This window comes from Dermochelys coriacea, chromosome 10 (assembly GCF_009764565.3).
Source record: "Dermochelys coriacea isolate rDerCor1 chromosome 10, rDerCor1.pri.v4, whole genome shotgun sequence".
Lineage (NCBI taxonomy): Eukaryota > Metazoa > Chordata > Testudines > Dermochelyidae > Dermochelys > Dermochelys coriacea.
This window is the reverse complement of record NC_050077.1, coordinates 68,275,140-68,295,452: the sequence shown is the minus strand read 5'-3', so window position 1 is coordinate 68,295,452 and position 20,313 is coordinate 68,275,140. Positions and strand designations below refer to the sequence as shown.

Here is a 20,313-nt window from a genome sequence, read left to right as displayed (position 1 = left end):
CCGGTCTATATCCATACTGAAGAAAACTTTAACCAAAATGCTTGGATCTGGTAATATTTTAAAGTGCCTTAACAGGCTACCTTTAATCCCTCTTGAACATAGGTATGTATTTTGTAAAGTATCCTTTTTATTATCCATCCCTGAAGTGAGCTGTAGCTCACGAAAGCTTATGCTCTAATAAATTTGTTAGTCTCTAAGGTGCCACAAGTACTCCTTTTCTTTTTGCGAATACAGACTAACACGGCTGCTACTCTGAAACCTAGATTAGGAATGAAATACATAGAGAGAAATGTGTAAGGAGATTTTTTTTAAATCAGAGCCTATAGCATGACTGATTCACACAAATTCCCATAAGTCACACAGAAATGACAAAAAAAAAAGGGATGGATAATAAAAAGGATTTTATTACTTTTTAATCTGATAATTCAAACAATATTTTATTAGTGAAAATAAAATATTTTAGGGCTATTAGTCTGAATTATGATCATTAAAAGGACTTTTATTTCTGTGAGAAGTGTAAACAGTGAGAATTAAATATATTTCGCCTCTGTATATCATGCGTTTCTTCTAAGACAGTGGTTCCGCCACTTGTGTAGGGAAAGCCCTGGCGGGTCGGGCCGGTTTGTTTATTTGCCAAGTCCGCAGGTTTGGCCGATCGCAGCTCCCACTGGCTGCAGTTCACTGCTCCAGGCCAATGGGAGCTGCTGGAAGCGGCGCGGGCTGAGGGATGTACTGGCCACCGCTTCCAGCAGCTCCCATTGGCCTGGAGCAGCGAACCACGGCCAGTGCGAGCCGCGATCGGCCAAACCCGCGGACGTGGCAGGTAAACAAACCGGCCCAGCCCGCCAGGGCTTCCCTGTACAAGCAGCAGAACAAGTTTGGGAACCACTGTTCTAAGACAATGTCATCATGGTTTTATTTAAAAGAACTTTGAATGACATTAGGTTTAAATTTTGCAGATGAGAACATTAATGTAACCCCTGAGTGAAACTTCGAAAAGTTTCATGAATGTATAAAATAAGCTATTCTTCCTCTCATACTGTCTACAAAATAGAAACTTCTGTCAACATAAATGATATTGCTTTTTAAAAATGTTGCAAGAGCTATTTAATGCAGTGGTCATGATTAGTTCATAGCAGAACTATTGTTCTCTGATTTTGTTTTAGCCTGTTTTAATTATTAGTACTTGTGGAAGGGAGCTGATTGTTGCCTCAGCTTCAATGAATCCAGTGGAGCCAATGTTCCCCAGCTACATTGCTATTTTTAGCACACTAGCTCCAGTTGAGCTAGCCAGTGTCTGTCTACTCATTCTGAGACACACACTCCCAGCTGCAGTCTAGACATACCCTTGGGGTACAAAGCTTAAGGGAGGCTCCTTTTTCTCCTCTTACCCTCTCCCCAGCCAATCCCTCTGCAAATCTGGGAGGAATCAGACACATTTAAATCATTAGCTCACACTCCACATTCATTTCACTTATAATCTTAAATATGACAAAAGTGAAAAAAGTGAGTGCTGGGCAGAAACAACAATTTTTCTCATTCTGTGGTCAAATCTTTACATAGAGATACTTGGAAATATGCTACTGGACAATCTGCCTGCAGCCTTCCTGTGACTGAAGTGTGTTGATGTTGTAAAGGTCACTTAATGACAGAGCCAAATGCTACTCTGTTATTCTCATGCAACTCCATTGACTTCAATGGGAGTGTGTTCGCATACTTATGGGCAGAATTTTAGGAAGACTTATTTAAAATACCAGACACTGTTCTGGTTATTTGAGGTTCTTTTGTCGGTTTGTTTTGGGGTAGATACTCTCTCTCTCTCTCAGTTTTATTGCCACCCATATCAGAGTGTCTGAGCGCCTTCTATGTAAAATCAATAGCAGTAGCCATGTTTCTAGTGGACTTCATAGAGTCAAGCATTTCTCCCTTTTAGGAGGTCAGAACTCTGTTTGGGGTACATTTTTGGGCAGAGAGGGGAGAGGAAAAGAATTGTGAGAGGTTTGGGAATAAAAGGGGGTTTTGAATTGTGATTGCCACTTATGGTGGAAAGACTTTCTCAAAGAAGGCAGCATTGCAGCATTTCATAAAGATGATCAGACTTTGGATTTGCCTGATCTCCTCTAGAAGATAGTTCCACAGCTGGATCTCCTTGACAGAGAATGCTATGCCCCAGCTTTCACATGTTTCATCCTGGTCTCTGTGATCTGCATTGTCCCAGAATAGCACAGCTATCATAATGATTCATAGACTAAAATTTGGTCTTTCATGTAGCAGGTAGCAAATTCCAAAAAAAAAGAGTGCTCCACAAAATTGGTTTTCTATCAGTATCCAAGCATGCTGGAAAGAGTCCACTTTTTTTTTTGTTTATTTTGTGAATAGTTTAAGATGTATGACATATTATGAAGCAATCAGGAGGGGATTCCATTACGCTAGTCTCTTTACTAACACATGAGAAACCCTAGTCCCTGTTCCCGGGAGTTTACAGTCTCATAGCCTCACTTTTTAATGCCCGCGTTTTCTGAATAATGCAACAGGCAACAGCATTGTCACTTTGCACCTAATTGGTTTATGAAATAACATTTTTTGTTTTGTTTTGGAATAAATTATGGGTTTTCTAATAGTTGTTTAAAGAGCTTTAGAATCAAAAGAAAGACAGAGAGTCCTCTGAAAATAATCCTCCTGCAGAAGAAACAGGAAAACCAGAAGCTAATATTTTTACAAGTGGCTAATGCTAGATAACTGAGTTCATGAACTTTGGGAGAGTGAGCTTAACTAGAAGAAACTGAAAGATGCTGTATCTTTTCCCCCTTACGTGGATTTCTACTTTAGATTATGCTACTTGCATTAGTTGAGCTATTAAGTATTTAGCCATACATACAAATACTTGTTTTTGTTCTTGGCTAGTATTAAAAGAAGTAGTATGCAGTTTATAATTGGAAAAGAATAGCTGCTTTTATTCCAGGGTCTCATTTCCCCCATGTGAGAATAATCTATGCAGGGGAGAGGAAACTCCATTAATTTAACATGTAGAATTTCCTGTGCATCCTTACATTGGGCATGGAATAGCCATCACCTATGGATTTCCCTCCATTTAACCAACATATTCTCCCAATATCTACACAGAAGATGGGAGATCCACACAGGGCTTCCTTGTGAACGTCCCAAGCCACTGCAGAGCTGCTGAGCAGTACTGGCTCCCGTGCTGTTGAGCCCTAAGGGCTGCAGCCTGCCTCTGAAAGCAAAGGGAGCCATTTTTCCAGGGGATCCCACAACCACAGCTAGCCCAACAAATTCTCCTCTGGAAAGAGAGGTTCTACATTGTGAAGGGGAAAACAGCACAAGATAGTACAGCCCTGGGTCCTCAGCATACTTGATAAAACCCTTAAGGCACCAAAACAGGTTCACTCAGCCTTAGCCTGTATAAACTTGGTCTGCTTTCCTCAGGGGTTTGTCAAGGAGAGAATCTGTAGGAACCCAGCTGGGTTTCCTACCCCATCTGACTCTCTGAAGTTGGAACTCTCTGCTCCCCACCCCAAAAGGCTTCCATAGGTCAGGGCTGGGGAGCATGCTCTGGAAGTATAGCTTCCCACTTCTGCAGAAGCACAGGGCTCAGAGTTCTTCTGAGTTCCGGGTGAGTGTTTGGTGAACTCTTTTCCTACCATTCCCTGTGGGCCACGCTGTGGACTCCTTTCTCAGCTAACAGTTACTTACTGCATTGAAATCAGTGGGAGCACTTGGGCAGGTAATTGTTCCCCAATAGGAATAAGGGGTTCACAATCCAAGTCTATGTGGGTAGTAACTTTATATACATACACACAGCTCTCTAGATGTGAGTGGTAAATGTAGTGTTATTCTAAATATTTGTTTTTCAGAGATCCATTTGCTGAAGCCCCTGGAAGGTTATTTGTAGATATTTCCAGATGCATAGATGGTAGCCTGAAAAAAAAAATCCTCAGTGTTTTACCTAAGTATTTTCAGAAGTAACTTTATAATGTTACGTGTCAGTTGTTTGATTTTACTCTGTAAGGGACGCTTAAGATGACAGGCAGTGGCTTAGGCTGAGTGAGAATATATTGCAGCAAAGGTTATCTATTGTGCTGTGGAACACTTCTTCATCTCACTGGGTGACACATTTCCTTGGAAAATCTGAGTAGCTGGTTCTAAGTTCAGCAGAGACCTCCCCCTGAAATACAGACTGTCTCTGCACAGCTGTATCTTACAAATTGTTAAACACATTGAATTCCTCCCTGGTGTAGTTCTGTAGACTTTAATTACATTTGCTGGCATTGCACCAAGGATGAATTTGACCCACTGTATTTTCAGATTGTCCGTTCCTAGTCAGTATTCTCCGTTTGAACCTTTTTTGTAAATTGTGTTTAATTACTTTATTAAGAAAAGTTTAGAGACTGGAAACGTTAACATACTGATTTGGCTCAGCTCCCTGGATGGATTAACCTTCAAGTGTCTCACACCTTTCTCTGATACTCGGGTGTCTTTTTTCATGCTCTTCTAAGGCCAGATTCTGAGAGGTGCTACACACCTGCAGTTCCCATTGACTAGATCAGGAGCTGCAAATGCTCAGCAATTTCCCTTAATGAATTTCTCTAGTGTAGCCATGTACTCAGTTCCTGAAAAATAAAAAAGTCACTACTACCCATAAATAGTTTTTTGTCTTTTTCTTAGCAGAAGTGAACCTCAAAATGTATCAGTATCTCTGAAGCCTGTGGCACAGTCTTTTCCCGAAATTATAGGAAAAATACTCAAATAAAAATAATAACAGGGAAAAGACATGAGAGAGAAACTAAAATAAGAGTTAAAGTATTATAAAATATTTGTTGATTTCTCTGTGGTTATTTCTTATCTGTTCCTGGTTGTAATTGCTTAGAAAATGGGGCATTTTAATTTCTGATCACTTTTTTGATGGCTCTCAAAATAATTATATTCAACTTCATGCTACATTTCCAACCCATGACCATGCTGGAATTGTTTATTGGAGGAGTTTCTTTTACTGAAATTTTTGTCAAAGCATGTATAGGATCCCCTCACTGTTCTATCCATTAGAAGAGTAGAAGACAATCTTTAGAAAGCATTTGGTGGGCAGTGGTTAGATTAATACAGATTTTATACAGTTTTTACAGTTTTACATCTGTAGTTGTTCAAGGATATGACTGCTTCTTCTAAAGTGACAACTGTATGTCTCCTTTTTTGGTTAGGGATTAAGAAGCTACTTCTGTGTCTAAAAAGAGATTAGAAAATGACAGAGGCTGCTTCAGGAATGCATCTCTTACGTGAAAAGGAGAGTCCAATAGCCATTTTCCTTACTTTTATTTATGATCTAGGTAATTCTCTAGTGTTAACAGTCCAAGAGCATCACTGCCACAGAAATTAAGTTGAAATTTACAGCTAGCCTATTAGTCAACTCCTAGCTTGGTTTTAGAAGTTTGGCTTCTGCAGGAAATTCCTCTGAGACAATGCTGGTCACATGATCAGGATAAGTATGAGCAAAATAGTAACTCTTTAAATAATTTGAGTATAATAAGTACAGTATTAAAAAGGATTTACAAAAAAATTTGTAAAGAAATGAATTCTAAGTAATAACCACAAATGTAACCAAGAGCCACCTGGAAAACATTTGAAAATAAATGCTTCACAAAGGCACCAAACTCTTGATGAAAGGTGGGAAACACAAATAAAGATTTTATACATCGAATAGTTAGAGAGGAAGTACCACACACCTGCATCAACTGTTTGGGGAACCTGTTGAGGTCAGTGGTGAAACAGGGACAGTCACAGTAGCAAGTGGGGGAGATACTAGGTAACTTCTCCTCCTGGGAGTCTCTGGCACCCACTGGCCAACTGTGGGAGAGGGTGCTTATTGCCAGTGTTCCCCATTTCCCAGGATTAAACCCGGAGTCACGTGGAGCCTCCTTTGGCTTTGTTCCAGGATAGGCTTTTTATAAGTTACTTTACTAGTTTTCTTTGCATCCTTTAACTTTGCTCAGACTTTGTTTTTCATTTATTTATTTTACTGAGCAGCAGATTTAGTGATGTGACACTGCTCATACACTTAGAGTTAAGCATGTGCGTAAGTGCTTTCATGAATGTCAAGAGTTTCATGAGGTCCTGGTGATGTCAAGGAATTATGACGTGATTGGAATAACAGAGACTTGGTGGGATAACTCACATGACTGGAGTACAGTCATGGATGGTTATAAACTGTTCAGGAAGGACAGGCAGGGCAGAAAAGGTGGGGGAGTAGCACTATATGTAAGGGAGCAGTATGACTGCTCAGAGCTCCGGTACGAAACTGTGGAAAAACCTGAGTGTCTCTGGATTAAGTTTAGAAGTGTGTGCAACAAGAGTGATGTCATGGTGGGAGTCTGCTATAGACCACCGGACCAGGGGGATGAGGTGGATGAGGCTTTCTTCCGGCAACTCACGGAAGCTACTAGATCGCATGCCCTGATTCTCATGGGTGACTTTAATTTTCCTGATATCTGCTGGGAGAGCAATACAGCGGTGCATAGACAATCCAGGAAGTTTTTGGAAAGCGTAGGGGACAATTTCCTGGTGCAAGTGCTAGGGGAGCCAACTAGGGGGAGCGCTTTTCTTGACCTGCTGCTCACAAACCGGGTAGAATTAGTGGGGGAAGCAAAAGTGGATGGGAATCTGGGAGGCAGTGACCATGAGTTGGTTGAGTTCAGGATCCTGACGCAGGGAAGAAAGGTAAGCAGCAGGATACGGACCCTGGACTTCAGGAAAGCAGACTTTGACTCCCTCAGGGAACAGATGGCCAGGATCCCCTGGGGGACTAACATGAAAGGGAAGGGAGTCCAGGAGAGCTGGCTGTATTTCAAGGAATCCCTGTTGAGGTTACAGGGACAAACCATCCCGATGAGTCGAAAGAATAGTAAATATGGCAGGCGACCAGCTTGGCTTAATGGTGAAATCTTAGCGGATCTTAAACATAAAAAAGAAGCTTACAAGAAGTGGAAGGTTGGACATATGACCAGGGAAGAGTATAAAAATATTGCTCGGGCATGTAGGAAAGATATCAGGAGGGCCAAATCGCACCTGGAGCTGCAGCTAGCAAGAGATGTCAAGAGGAACAAGAAGGGTTTCTTCAGGTATGTTGGCAACAAGAAGAAAGCCAAGGAAAGTGTGGGCCCCTTACTGAATGAGGGAGGCAAGCTGGTGACAGAGGATGTGGAAAAAGCTAATGTACTCAATGCTTTTTTTGCCTCTGTTTTCACTAACAAGGTCAGCTCCCAGACTGCTGTGCTGGGCATCACAAAATGGGGAAGAGATGGCCAGCCCTCTGTAGAGATAGAGGTGGTTAGGGACTATTTAGAAAAGCTGGACGTGCACAAGTCCATGGGGCCGGACGAATTGCATCCGAGAGTGCTGAGGGAATTGGTGGCTGTGATTGCAGAGCCCTTGGCCATTATCTTTGAAAACTCGTGGCGAACGGGGGAAGTCCCGGATGACTGGAAAAAGGCTAATGTAGTGCCCATCTTTAAAAAAGGGAAGAAGGAGGATCCTGGGAACTACAGGCCGGTCAGCCTCACCTCAGTCCCTGGAAAAATCATGGAGCAGGTCCTCAAAGAATCAATCCTGAAGCACTTAGAGGAGAGGAAAGTGATCAGGAACAGTCAGCATGGATTCACCAAGGGAAGGTCATGCCTGACTAATCTAATCGCCTTTTATGATGAGATTACTGGTTCTGTGGATGAAGGGAAAGCAGTGGATGTATTGTTTCTTGACTTTAGCAAAGCTTTTGACACGGTCTCCCACAGCATTCTTGTCAGCAAGTTAAGGAAGTATGGGCTGGATGAATGCACTATAAGGTGGGTAGAAAGCTGGCTAGATTGTCGGGCTCAACGGGTAGTGATCAATGGCTCCATGTCTAGTTGGCAGCCGGTGTCAAGTGGAGTGCCCCAGGGGTCGGTCCTGGGGCCCGTTTTGTTCAATATCTTCATAAATGATCTGGAGGATGGTGTGGATTGCACTCTCAGCAAATTTGCGGATGATACTAAACTGGGAGGAGTGGTAGATACGCTGGAGGGGAGGGATAGGATACAGAAGGACCTAGACAAATTGGAAGATTGGGCCAAAAGAAATCTAATGAGGTTCAATAAGGATAAGTGCAGGGTCCTGCACTTAGGATGGAAGAATCCAATGCACCGCTACAGACTAGGGACCGAATGGCTCGGCAGCAGTTCTGCGGAAAAGGACCTAGGGGTGACAGTGGACGAGAAGCTGGATATGAGTCAGCAGTGTGCCCTTGTTGCCAAGAAGGCCAATGGCATTTTGGGATGTATAAGTAGGGGCATAGCGAGCAGATCGAGGGATGTGATCGTTCCCCTCTATTCGACACTGGTGAGGCCTCATCTGGAGTACTGTGTCCAGTTTTGGGCCCCACACTACAAGAAGGATGTGGATAAATTGGAAAGAGTACAGCGAAGGGCAACAAAAATGATTAGGGGTCTAGAGCACATGACTTACGAGGAGAGGCTGAGGGAGCTGGGATTGTTTAGTCTGCAGAAGAGAAGAATGAGGGGGGATTTGATAGCTGCTTTCAACTACCTGAAAGGGGGTTTCAAAGAGGATGGCTCTAGACTGTTCTCAATGGTAGCAGATGACAGAACGAGGAGTAATGGTCTCAAGTTGCAATGGGGGAGGTTTAGATTGGATATTAGGAAAAACTTTTTCACTAAGAGGGTGGTGAAACACTGGAATGCGTTACCTAGGGAGGTGGTAGAATCTCCTTCCTTAGAGGTTTTTAAGGTCAGGCTTGACAAAGCCCTGGCTAGGATGATTTAACTGGGACTTGGTCCTGCTTTGAGCAGGGGGTTGGACTAGATGACCTTCTGGGGTCCCTTCCAACCCTGATATTCTATGATTCTATGATTCTATGAATCAAGGGCAGAATGCTCAACAGGATCAAGCCCTCAAAACTCAAGCCCTTTTGCAGGATCAAGCCCTCAAAACTCCATGGTCAGTCATTCTTTGGCTCTATGCTAAGACTGCCAAGAGAGGTACCTATTAATCCCAGTTGTAATAATGGTAGGTTTTGCAATACATATCCATGGGGAACTAGTCTGAGATCACGTTATTCATTTCAGAGAGGCCATGGAACCCATTTTGGGTCATTATCAGCCTTTCCTGGATTTAAACTTGTGACTTGGGCTTTAAATCCGATTACCAGTCATCTCTCTCTCTCTCTCTCTCTCTCTCAAAGATCTGTAAATAGTGCCTGTCACTGGTGTATATAAGTGTTGTTGATCTAAATCCCATTCAGTCCTCCACTGAACATAGTTTTGATGGAAGTTTTTCCAAGTCTCGTGAATAGTGTACTTTATTTTAGATACTCTATACAAGAATTCTTGTATAGTTCAGCATTATAAAGAAACCAAAACTACACATATATTCATACAATTGTGATTTTTAAACCAACTTTGAAAAAAACATCAAAATTAATGTAATGTTAACGTTCTGTATGAAGAATTTGGGTTGAAAATTAAAAAGGGGCAGAGGAATCAAGGCTTTGACCTTGCCAAAACACTTAAAGTTTGGATGCACTCAGATAAAAGGTTCTGGTTTTATTCTCTGTCTAGTAATAATATATAAAACTGTTCATACCAAGGTGTGCTGGTCCTTTCAGTGTAAGTCTCACACTGCGGCTCCCATGAGGTATAGCAATCACAATTTCTTCCCCTAGGAAAATTAAGAAACTGTTTTAGAAATCATCTTGCACCAGGGAATTATCACATCACATAACTAGACTGAAAACTGTCAAATGTGTCTCAGAAAATATTTAACAGGTTCCACAATTTTTCTATTAAAAATAATGTATTATTTTATTAAGTATAATACACCAAGTCTGTTTGCTGAGCTATGCAGCTATTAAGACCTACATATGGACTTGTAAATCTTTCCTGCTATTGGTAAATTATTTTCTATTAACAAAAACAACTAAAATGTCAGTAGTACATTAAGTGCATATTTATACTTTGTTGTCCTAGTTTTATTTCCTAATCACTGGACAGACTTAAGGGATTTTCTAAGTTGTGTTTCCCCTTGCAAACCGTACATACCCCCAGCTGTTCAGTTTCATTTTGCCCACACCTCATTTCCTAGAGCAGGTCACAACTTTAATAAGTGGCAGGATTTACAGGAAATAAATCATTTACATAACATTAACCCTTAACCAATTACAGACCAGTTAAGAGCAAATTATAACAAGGTCTGCTTGTAACTTACAATATAAGATCATTCCTTCCAGGAACAGTCCCAAGTTAAAACTATAAACCAAACCAGCATCAAACAGGACAGTGCAACAGAAAAAAGCTGTTTGCCTGAAATACCCCTTAACAATAATCATACTTAAGACATATATAACTATTTTTATTTGTAGATCTCGGGGGGCTTTACAAAGGTGGGTGGGTATTACTACCTCCATCTTATAGATGGGAAACCTGTGATTTACCCAAGGTCCAATGGCAAATCAATGGAGAAGCCAACAGACCCTGGGGTCTAATGATTCTGGATACTGGGCCTCTCCACTCCATTATGTGCCACACCAAAGAAGGGGGAAGAGTCAGTGTGCAAAAGGGATCAACACTGTACTGAGTTTTAAACACCCATAGGTTGTGGAAGGGAGGGGGATGATGCCACAGAGACCTGACAGCCCCTAGACCTTGCCCCTTCCCACATCCATCATGTTCCAACCCAAACATCATAAAGCTGCAAACCTATTTCTGCACAGATCAACCACATTGGCCAATATTTACTCAGAGACACTCTCTGCAGGCACATCCCATACAGGTTAATCTGTCCTTTAAATTACCTACAATAACACCCAGGTGCTATTAGGTTGCATTGAAGTAGGTTTCTACATCAGAAGTCCATGAAAAAATGTGGAGAGGGATGGAAGATAGATTAATCCTACTTTCATTTAATTCAATAGAAAGTTTGCCATTTGATTCAATATAAACAGCGTCAGGTCCTCAGAAAGTTAAAAATAATGTAGCTGAGGCTATTGGAATGGTGAAAATCTGATAAGGCTTGCTAGCCCAGTACCCTGAGAGACCAAAAAAACATAACTTTTCTTTTGCAAAAGAAGAACAAATCCTGCAAAGTTATCACAAAACTATGAACATAATGTAGGATAAACAAATTTTACATTTCTCCTAGCAAACTGCCCTGATATTGCCAAATACCCAGAGGAACAGTAAAGTCTCATATTCAATCACTCGATTCTGTAGATAAGTCTACCCTTATGCTATGTGTTTGATGAGATGGATTTCACTGTAGTGGGTTCAAGAAAATAACGGTAACCTATTCACTGAAGTTCAGTGGTACATTGCTTCAGAAACACTCACACAGTATTTTGAAAATATTTGGGTTATAATTTTTAACTAAAATAATTGAAGAATTTTTTCTTTCCATGTGAAACAAGGCCTTTTTACAGTAGATGCTAAATTATCAGCTTTGGGTTTACCTCTCCTTAGCATAAGTATAAAATGCTTCCAAATGTTCAGGATACTTCAAGCAAACACTGCAATTATTTTCTTCTGAAATAATCACCTTCTTACATTACAGTTTTTATATTTCCAATCTCTAGCAAGGTTATTTAAATATAACCATTTATTTTGGACATAATGAAATGTGATCCTTATTAATTTCATATATAAGTATTCCATCAGTGTGCAAAATACTACAGTCAGAACCATAATACAGCTAAGGAGTCCTGGAAAACACATTAACTACTCAGCCACTTAATATCTCTTTGCTTCTTGGTTTTTCATCCGCTGAATTGCAATCAATAGCCAAAAGTTAATGAATGACTATACCTTTAAATACCATGAAATAACTGCTGAATTCAGGACTAGGCATTATGGTGATACAAATAATAAACAAACAATAATAAGAGCCCTCCAGCATTAGAAACAAGACAGGTTTCCAGGGGCCTGTCTGACCCTACTTAATCAATGACTCTACCTCTCCTTGTAAGCCAAATAGACACTGGTCAGGGCACACAGCCTCTAAGAAGAGTTTGATCCTGGAAAGCACTGAGCACCCTGAGCCACTGGTTTCAGTGAGACTTTGGGCGTAACCTGTGAAGTGCCTCAAAGTGGCAAATTTGTAGGGCTGTGTGCTGGGGGTGACTATAACTCTGGTCTTTTAAGAGGGTCAATGGCCGATCACAGGGTGACACTGGCCCTAAGAGGGAAGAGGCCAGTGCACCTGTGACTGGTCAGCTGACCCCAACTGGGGCTCAAAAGAGGGCCTGGGGGCCCTAGAAAGGAGGATACCTGATGAGTCAGAGACCTAGCAAATCACAGCGTGAGGGAACCAGGAAGGGGCAGGTGAGAGGTGCTTGCGACCCAAAGGAGAGAGAAGCAGCAAGGAAGAGCTGCCAGGAGTTATTTGGCAGGGGCTGAGTTTGGAAGCAGAGCTGTAACTGAGTTGGAGGAGTTTGGGGGAAGCTGTTGGTAAAAACTGACCAAAGGTAAAGGGGAAGATCCAGCTTGGTCACAAGAAGCCGACTCTGGAAGCAAGAGGGTTGTCGCAGGAGGGTGGATCCCCTGAACAGGGGTATGACTCCCAGGCAGGGGGTTTGGGGGAGTGGAACCATGCAGGATGAGGAGGCCTGAAGCCTTGAGTGAAGGTCAGTGGGAAGACGGGTCAATCCCAGTCAGGGAGTCCTAAAGAGTGGTGCCCTGGATCAGGGGCCAAAGGAACTGAGAATCTGTGCTGCTATTGACTCTTGCTGGTGATGTCTGTGGAGAGAGGAACAGGAAAAAGGTTTCTTTACTGTGGCTACTGGAAGTTGGTTTTACTACAAGATTTGGGGGAAGTATTGCACTGGTGTATGTGAATAAATTATGCCCAGAGGCAGGCTTTGTATCAGACACAAAGAAACGATGTTCCTTTGCACTGGCCGTGGAAAGGGGAAACTAAGACAGGCACGCTTGTCATGCTGCGGCCTGCTGGAGGAAGGTGCTCCAGGCGAAGCCACCCTATGACTTCTGCCATTCTTCCCCCACTTCACTAGTCTAGTTCAATCAAGTAATCCTAAAAGCTCCTGTTTCACATTCCTTCAGCAGAACCTCTGACATATTCCACACTTGCTGCAATGTTCCCTGGTATGGCCCAAAGTTCTGGTGGGGATGCTAAGTTTGCTATCATGCTATTTGAGAAGGCTGGCACCACGATAGGATTTTGCTTGCCTCGTGGGAGACAAAGTGGGCATACACAACAATGTATTGGACCAGCCCAGCCACTACTGTTGCTCAAAACAATATTTCCAGCTGCCAAAGAAAATCTGAGGAGTTTGAAAATGGGACACTCCCAGAGGCAATGATGAGCTGAGACAGCATTCAGAAACTCAGGCAAACGTTCACTCTTACCAGTAACAGAGGCAAATTTCAGGCTGAGCAAAGACAATCAGTGTTTCTGTGGCAAATGCAGCGAAAGAACATGATGCTGCTTCTCTGCTGGGCCTGAGCTACACATGGATATCATTGGGCCAAGTGTAATGCTTATATGCACAAACAGGGCTCCTTTTCCTGGTGTTGGAAGCCTTCCTACACCAGTGGTTGCCCTGTATTCAGCCAACAAATGAATTAGTCAGAGAAGGCCCTCAGGAAATGGGCAGATTATAACTGGCTTCCCAATTCATATTATGATCATGGACAATAATGCTGGCAAGGCATAGTAGTGTGAGCTTTTGGATTGTAAGCTCTCTGGGGACAGGACCATCTTTTGTGTTCTGGGTTTATACAGCACTTAGCACAATGGAGTCCAGGTCTATGACTAGGGCTCCTAGGCACTACAGTAACATTAATAATGGAGGGGATGAGCAGAAATGGAAAGAGCTAGCCTAGGTAGCTCCACATCAACTGAGGATTCCCCATGCCATGGGAATCCTTAGCTACTCCTGCCTTTAGGGGAGCTTTTAATCAGTGCAAAGGGGACTTAGCATGAGCCAGGATCTGGCCCCAAATCTAACAATTTAAAAAGTCTCTGGTTCTCACTGTAAAGTACATACTCCACATGCTTACTGGAACACGAGCCCTTGTATTTCCAAAGTGGTGTGCAGTGGTTTTTCAGTGGCACAGTTCCCATTAAATCAATGGGACTCCTACTGTTAAAAACATACAAACGCCTATAAAAATTTAAAAGGAAGTGGCTACTCCAGGTTCTGTACTTAGAGATTCCAAAAACTATTTCTGTATCTTTGAAGGTTAATTGGTAGCTTTTATCTACAGCTGAAAATCAAATGAGCCAAAAATCATACACTACCATGCACGAAAGCCTGGCATTAGGTCACCACTGTTCCCATTAAAAACCAAGGCACACATGACTAGCATCTTGTATCTCCTGCCTGAGACTGCTTATTTTATGGACTCCTGGTTTTTTAAAGTCATCATTATCCTGCATCTTGCTGTGTTGGAGTAATATTCCACCTTCTGTTGTAGCTCAAGGACTGGTCACGATCCTCTGTCAAATATCTCAAACACACACAACATTCAGATGCACATAATAAATTTGGCACTCACTTTTCAGCATATTGGATCATTTCAATTTTAGATGATAATTTAAGATGATCCTGTGGGAGTTTGGACATTGGATTTCAGAGAGAGCCCCAGTGACAGTAAGATCACACCCAGATTCCTGGGACTGAAAATGGGGGAGCCACATTCCTGAGCCCCCTCTGAGACTGTTATACAAATACAAGTGAGAACCTAAAATACATCCTTATCTTCATCAGCTTCCCAATATATGTGATGGAACAATGTAGTCTCTCTCCTGTCTAATTATAAAGCAGACTTACAAAAGGCTCCTAGAATATTCATGCTTTCCTGGAATGCTTTCCAAAGGGACTTGCATGAAACACTCTTATTACAAACTTTAAGACTGGGGCAGAGAAAGGGTGGCATGACACAATGCAGTAAAGCTGCTCAATTTAAGTTGGTCCAACCCAGTATAGTTAAAAGTAAAATACAACGTGAGTGGAAAAGTGAACTCACTACAGGCTTGTCTACAGGGGAAGCTAGTGTTCTAAATTTAAAGCACAACAGCTATTTGGCACTAACTCCTTATGTGGACACTCATATTCCACACTAAAAATGTCTTTGTGCCATTTAGCCTAGTTCACTTCAAAGTGTACTAAAGCTAAACTGCAAAAAGGTTCTCTCAGTAGAATAAGGAAGTGTCCGCACGCGGACTTCATGAATAGCTATTGGACTTCAAAATCACAACCTAGCTTTTTCACGCTAACTTTCTGTGCAGACAAGCCTTAATATTGAAATATTTATGGCAAGTTTTATAAAATAAAAAGGATAATGAATCATTAGAGAGATTAAAAAAATCAGCTGAGACTGGTGCCACTCAACACGATGAAATATCAGTTGCTGACACTTCTTCTAAGCTAATGTCTGATCTCCAAGCAGAATCCCCAGAGATGTCCTAGAGTAGGGGATGGGGTGAAATTACATAAATCACAGGATAGCACCAACATTTGGGAATGCTGTTATATTTGCGTAGCCTGCTGCAGAAAGCTTAAGTTATTGTAGCTTTAGGAATGCATCCGATGAAGTGAGCTGTAGCTCACGAAAGCTTATGCTCTAATAAATTTGTTAGTCTCTAAGGTGCCACAAGTACTCCTTTTCTTTTTGCGAATACAGACTAACACGGCTGCTATTCTGAAACCTGTAGCTTTAGGGTATTTGTTAGGAAACAGCCTTTGAGTCAAACGCATATGACTGGTTTAAAGCAAAAACCAAGATGATTCTCATGCTGCCTTTGGACAGTGACTAGACTGTTGAATAGTTGCTGAAATTATTAAAAATATTTTCCTATAAAGGACACTAGATAAATGAGACTCCATAACTCCTATGAGCTCATGAATGGAAGCTCTAATGTCACTGGCAATGACTCCACATCAAGTAAGGCATGAATCATGAGCAAGACTGCAACTGGCTGTCAATTGTGCACTGGAGAATACTGACTACTTCTGCAATCTCTCCTCTTTCACATATTTATAATCTTTAATATTTATATAGCATTTTGCAATAACTAGGTAACTATTAATCCCATTTTTCACCGATGGGGAAACTGAGGCAGAGAGAGGTTAAGATACTTGCTGCAAGTCACTGGCAGAGATGGGAACAAACCCCAGGTATCTTGAATCCCAGTTCCTGCATCCAAGTCTGAGAGAAATAAATACTGAAGGTTTATTTTTTCTATCTTTGTCTTATCAAAACCTGATAAATTTTACAAATGAAAGCATTGCGAGTGTTTGTTTTACTAAACCCTAACTTGATTGTTCAGGGTGTATCTCATTTAAATAGTTCAGCAATATGAATATTAAGTATCCTATTGCAATGCACATCCAAACTGCGTATTGCCTATGAATGCCAGTACTTCACCACATCTATGGTGCTATGAAGGTGCAATCTCTGGAGTCAAATGATTTGAACAGCACAGACCACAAGTCTTCTTTTCCCCTCTAGTAGCTCTCTAGAAATCTTGGGCTTTTTGTTTAATAATAGCTTTTTATAGATCACATTATCCACCTATGCTATAAAATTATTATTATAAAATTACACTCACAATTATTCCTTGTAACTACAGTATGAGGGCAAAGATAACCCACTTCACTGTATCACTGCCAGTTATGTCAACCAACAAGCAATTTATAGTCAGGTTCTAGCCAGTGACCAGTGTGCACATCACTAGCCCACATTACTGTGCGCGTTTTACTGTTATTGTCATCATTTCACTTTCATGTTGCATCTTGTCTTAAATTAGATAGAAAGTTCACTGGGGCAGGGGCCACATCATCCTGTGTGTTTGTACAGAGGCTAACACATTAAGGGTGCCTGAGCCTGACTGAGGCCTTTGGGTGCTACTATAATAATAATAATTAACAGAAGAAGATAGTCCAACAGAAATATTACATCGCTGTGCATTCATGGCCAACACCACTTGGGACCTTGGTATGGCATGTTGGGGCACCATTATCTTAACCAAAATCAAAACCCAAGATGAGTAGAAAAATGGTCTCTTTGTGGCCAGTTGCCCTAACTTAAATTAATAGTTGTGTAAGAGCTTCCTATCAGCTCCCATTGCAATAAATACACCAGCCCCCAGTACTTTCCTAACAACTTTCTCTTGATACAAGCTGTTGCTGGGTGCTATCCAACTTGTTATCAGTCCTGGCTCTCACCCCTGTATTCTAAGTGATGCCTTAGCTTGGATCACACTTTACTTTGCAGGGGCAGTGAGGCCATTACATTAGCAGAGCAAGTTACATGATGCCTTCTACACTGCTCTGATTGTGTCTGATTACACTCGAGTACATGACATGTCTTTACAGAGGACAAATATAGAAGTGTTTGCTTTCCCTCATTTGACTTACTTTCTAGACCATATTCTGCTCAGACTACTTACGTGAGTAGTGCCACTGACTTATGTGGGACTACTCACAAGAACCAGCCATGATTTGGCCCTTTATTTTCAGTTCAAGCAATGTATCAGCTATCCGGCATAGGCAGACAACTTTTGGTGTAGCTCTTAATTCAAAGACAGGTTATTATTCAGTGTTCTTTTTTATTGCTATTTTTAATTGTTTGATAATCACCCAGCAGTGCAGTATTCTGAATGACACAGGAATAAAGACCACTGATCTGAATAAAAATGAATTGTATTATTGTTATCCTGTGATATAGCATTTATATTGAGATTATTAATTATTATTATTAAAAGCTGATCTACAAACAGAAAATACAACATAAATCATACTCAAATAATGTAAAACAGGGGTCTATATAGCATCCTTGCTTTCTGGTATTCTGTGGCAAGTAACTAGCTTGGCAAGTGAGCTCAGGCTCTGAGCCTGCAATGAACTCTGCATAGGTAGATCCTCGCACCCATGGTAAATTTAATTGACACAGGGGTCTGCTTGCATTGACCTCATTGCCTAAAACTACAAATGAAAATACTTATTATATACTAAGCTTCTGTACTATACAACACAGAGACACATTTAAAAAACAGGACAGACACTGTTGAGTTTGAGATCAAGCTTTGTTTTAGATCCATCAGAAGTATCATCAGCTTCTTTTATAGGGAATTTTAGCGTAGGAGTAAGAATTTTTTCCAGTTAAAATTTGGAACAGAACGACTCAGGCTGTCACTTAAATCAACAAAACTCTCTCACTGATTTTTATGAATAAAGACATACAATTAGCAGCCCATCAGGCAAATGGATCTCAGGGAAATGAAATGTACAATACACAATGGGACAGCCAATGTCTATAAACCGGAGTTTTTCTACACAAGCCAAGACAGATCAAGAAAGCAAGCAAGTCTCGTAAGTCCCAGAGTAATTCCAAACCCACCAACAAAACAAACTCCGATGAAGAGAAAGTAATAGACTGTTCTTCCTTCACAGAATTATGGCTGTTTAGAAAAGACTGGATGGATTTCACTCTGTAGAGTTACCGGTTCATTCTCCATTTGGGGAGGGAATAAAGAAGAGAAGAAAACAGTTCATGCATTACACACAATGAACAAGCCTTACATTTTAAAATGCATTACACACATACACACACACACAAACACACACACACTCTTCTTCAGGCAAGCACTTACAGAAACACAAAGTTCCTCTGCATAACAGACTACGTAATGAGAGCTGGTCAAATAGCACTGAACATTTTTTGTGAGCTACTAAATGAAATACATAATGAATTCTGGGGCACAATGTTTCCAAGCCAATTATTTGTTTTGTATGAGTCAGGAACACAAAAGTTAGGAAATGCCAGAATTAATGTTTCCTTAATTTGTCCCCCTTGAGCTTATGCATTATGATATTGTGTTTAATTACATTATCATATACTATTTTTTCCACAAGATCCCTTCTTCATTCAGTGCACACAATGGACAGTGCTCACTTACTTTTGTTTACTCCTCATTGTTCCAAGTCTTATTTGCTGCACACTAATCGAACCTGCTCTGAAGGAACTCCCTAGGAGGAAATTGCTAATTCTGGCATTTTCCTAACTTTTGAGTGCTTGAATTGCAATGTAATTATTCTCCTATAATACAGTTTTTGTATGTTTAATTTCCTATGTTTTTAAAAAAGCAAACTGAAAAAAAATGCCACACCCATGAAAAATGCCCATGAAAACCCCCCATGAAAAACACGTCACGGACTGTGAAATCTGGTCTCCTCCAGTGAAATCTGGTCTTTTGAATGCTTTTACCTTATACTATACAGATTTCACTGGGGGAGATCAGTGTTTCTCAAATTGGGGATCCTGACCCAAAGGGAGTTGCAGGGGGGGTAACAAGGTTCTTTTAGAGGGGTTGTGATATTGCCACCTTTACTGCTGCACTGCTTTCAGAGCTGGGCAGAGAGTGGTGGCTGTTGGCCAGGCACCTGGCTCTGAAGGCAGCTCCCTGCCAGCAGCAGCACAGAAGTAGGGTGGCAATACCATGCCACTGTTACTTCTGCGCTGCTACCTTCAGAGTTGGGTGTCCAGAGAGCAGTGGCTGTTGACTGAGGGCCCAGCTCTGCAGGCAGCAATGCAGAGGGGTGGAAATACCATATCATGCCAACTTTACTTCTGCGCGAGTCCTGATGGCAGCTCTGCCTTCAGAGCTGGGCTCCCAGCCAGCTGCCACTGCTCTCCAGCTGCCCAGCTCTGAAGATAGCGCCACCACCAGCAGCAGCACAGAAGTAAGGGTAGCAGTACCACAACCCTCCCTACAATAACCTTGTGACCCCCCCCCACACACACAATTCCTTTATGGGTAAGGACCCCTACAATTACACCACCATGAAATTTCAGTTTTAAATAGCTGAAATCATGAAATTTACAAGTTTAAAAATCCTATGACAGTGAAATTGACCAAAGTGGACCGTGAATTTGGCAGGGCCCTAATTATGTGGCATCATATTGATACCCATGTGGGTCATCAGAGGGGGTGGAATCTTTAGATCCATTGCACAGACTTGAGCCTTTAAAGGAGTAACTAATAGCAGGACTGTAATAGGCCACCATGCTCCATGTGGAACAGCAAGGGGGATGAGATACTTTGCCAGAGGGTTTCACAGATATCTGCTGACAGAAGAGGAATAGTGAGACTTAGGAATCTTCTATTCCAAGCTCTGGAGGGAAGTGCGCTCTAGTGGGCATCGCCTCTTCTGGCCATTTCCTCTAAGCTTGATTCCTTCTGCCTCGTCCTCTTCAACCGGTCCGTGACCCAGTCCAGTCTCTTCCTCACACCTGTCTC

General features: G+C 41.6%; 1 protein-coding gene across 1 annotated transcript in view; it reads right to left on the bottom strand.

Moving 5' to 3' along the window:
- The window catches only part of ADAMTSL3 (ADAMTS like 3), a 308,922-nt gene that overhangs the window by 99,151 nt on the left and 189,458 nt on the right, over positions 1-20,313 (bottom strand). The window contains 1 exon segment of the mRNA XM_038420609.2: positions 9,643-9,717. Coding sequence (XP_038276537.1) covers positions 9,643-9,717 — 75 coding nt within the window.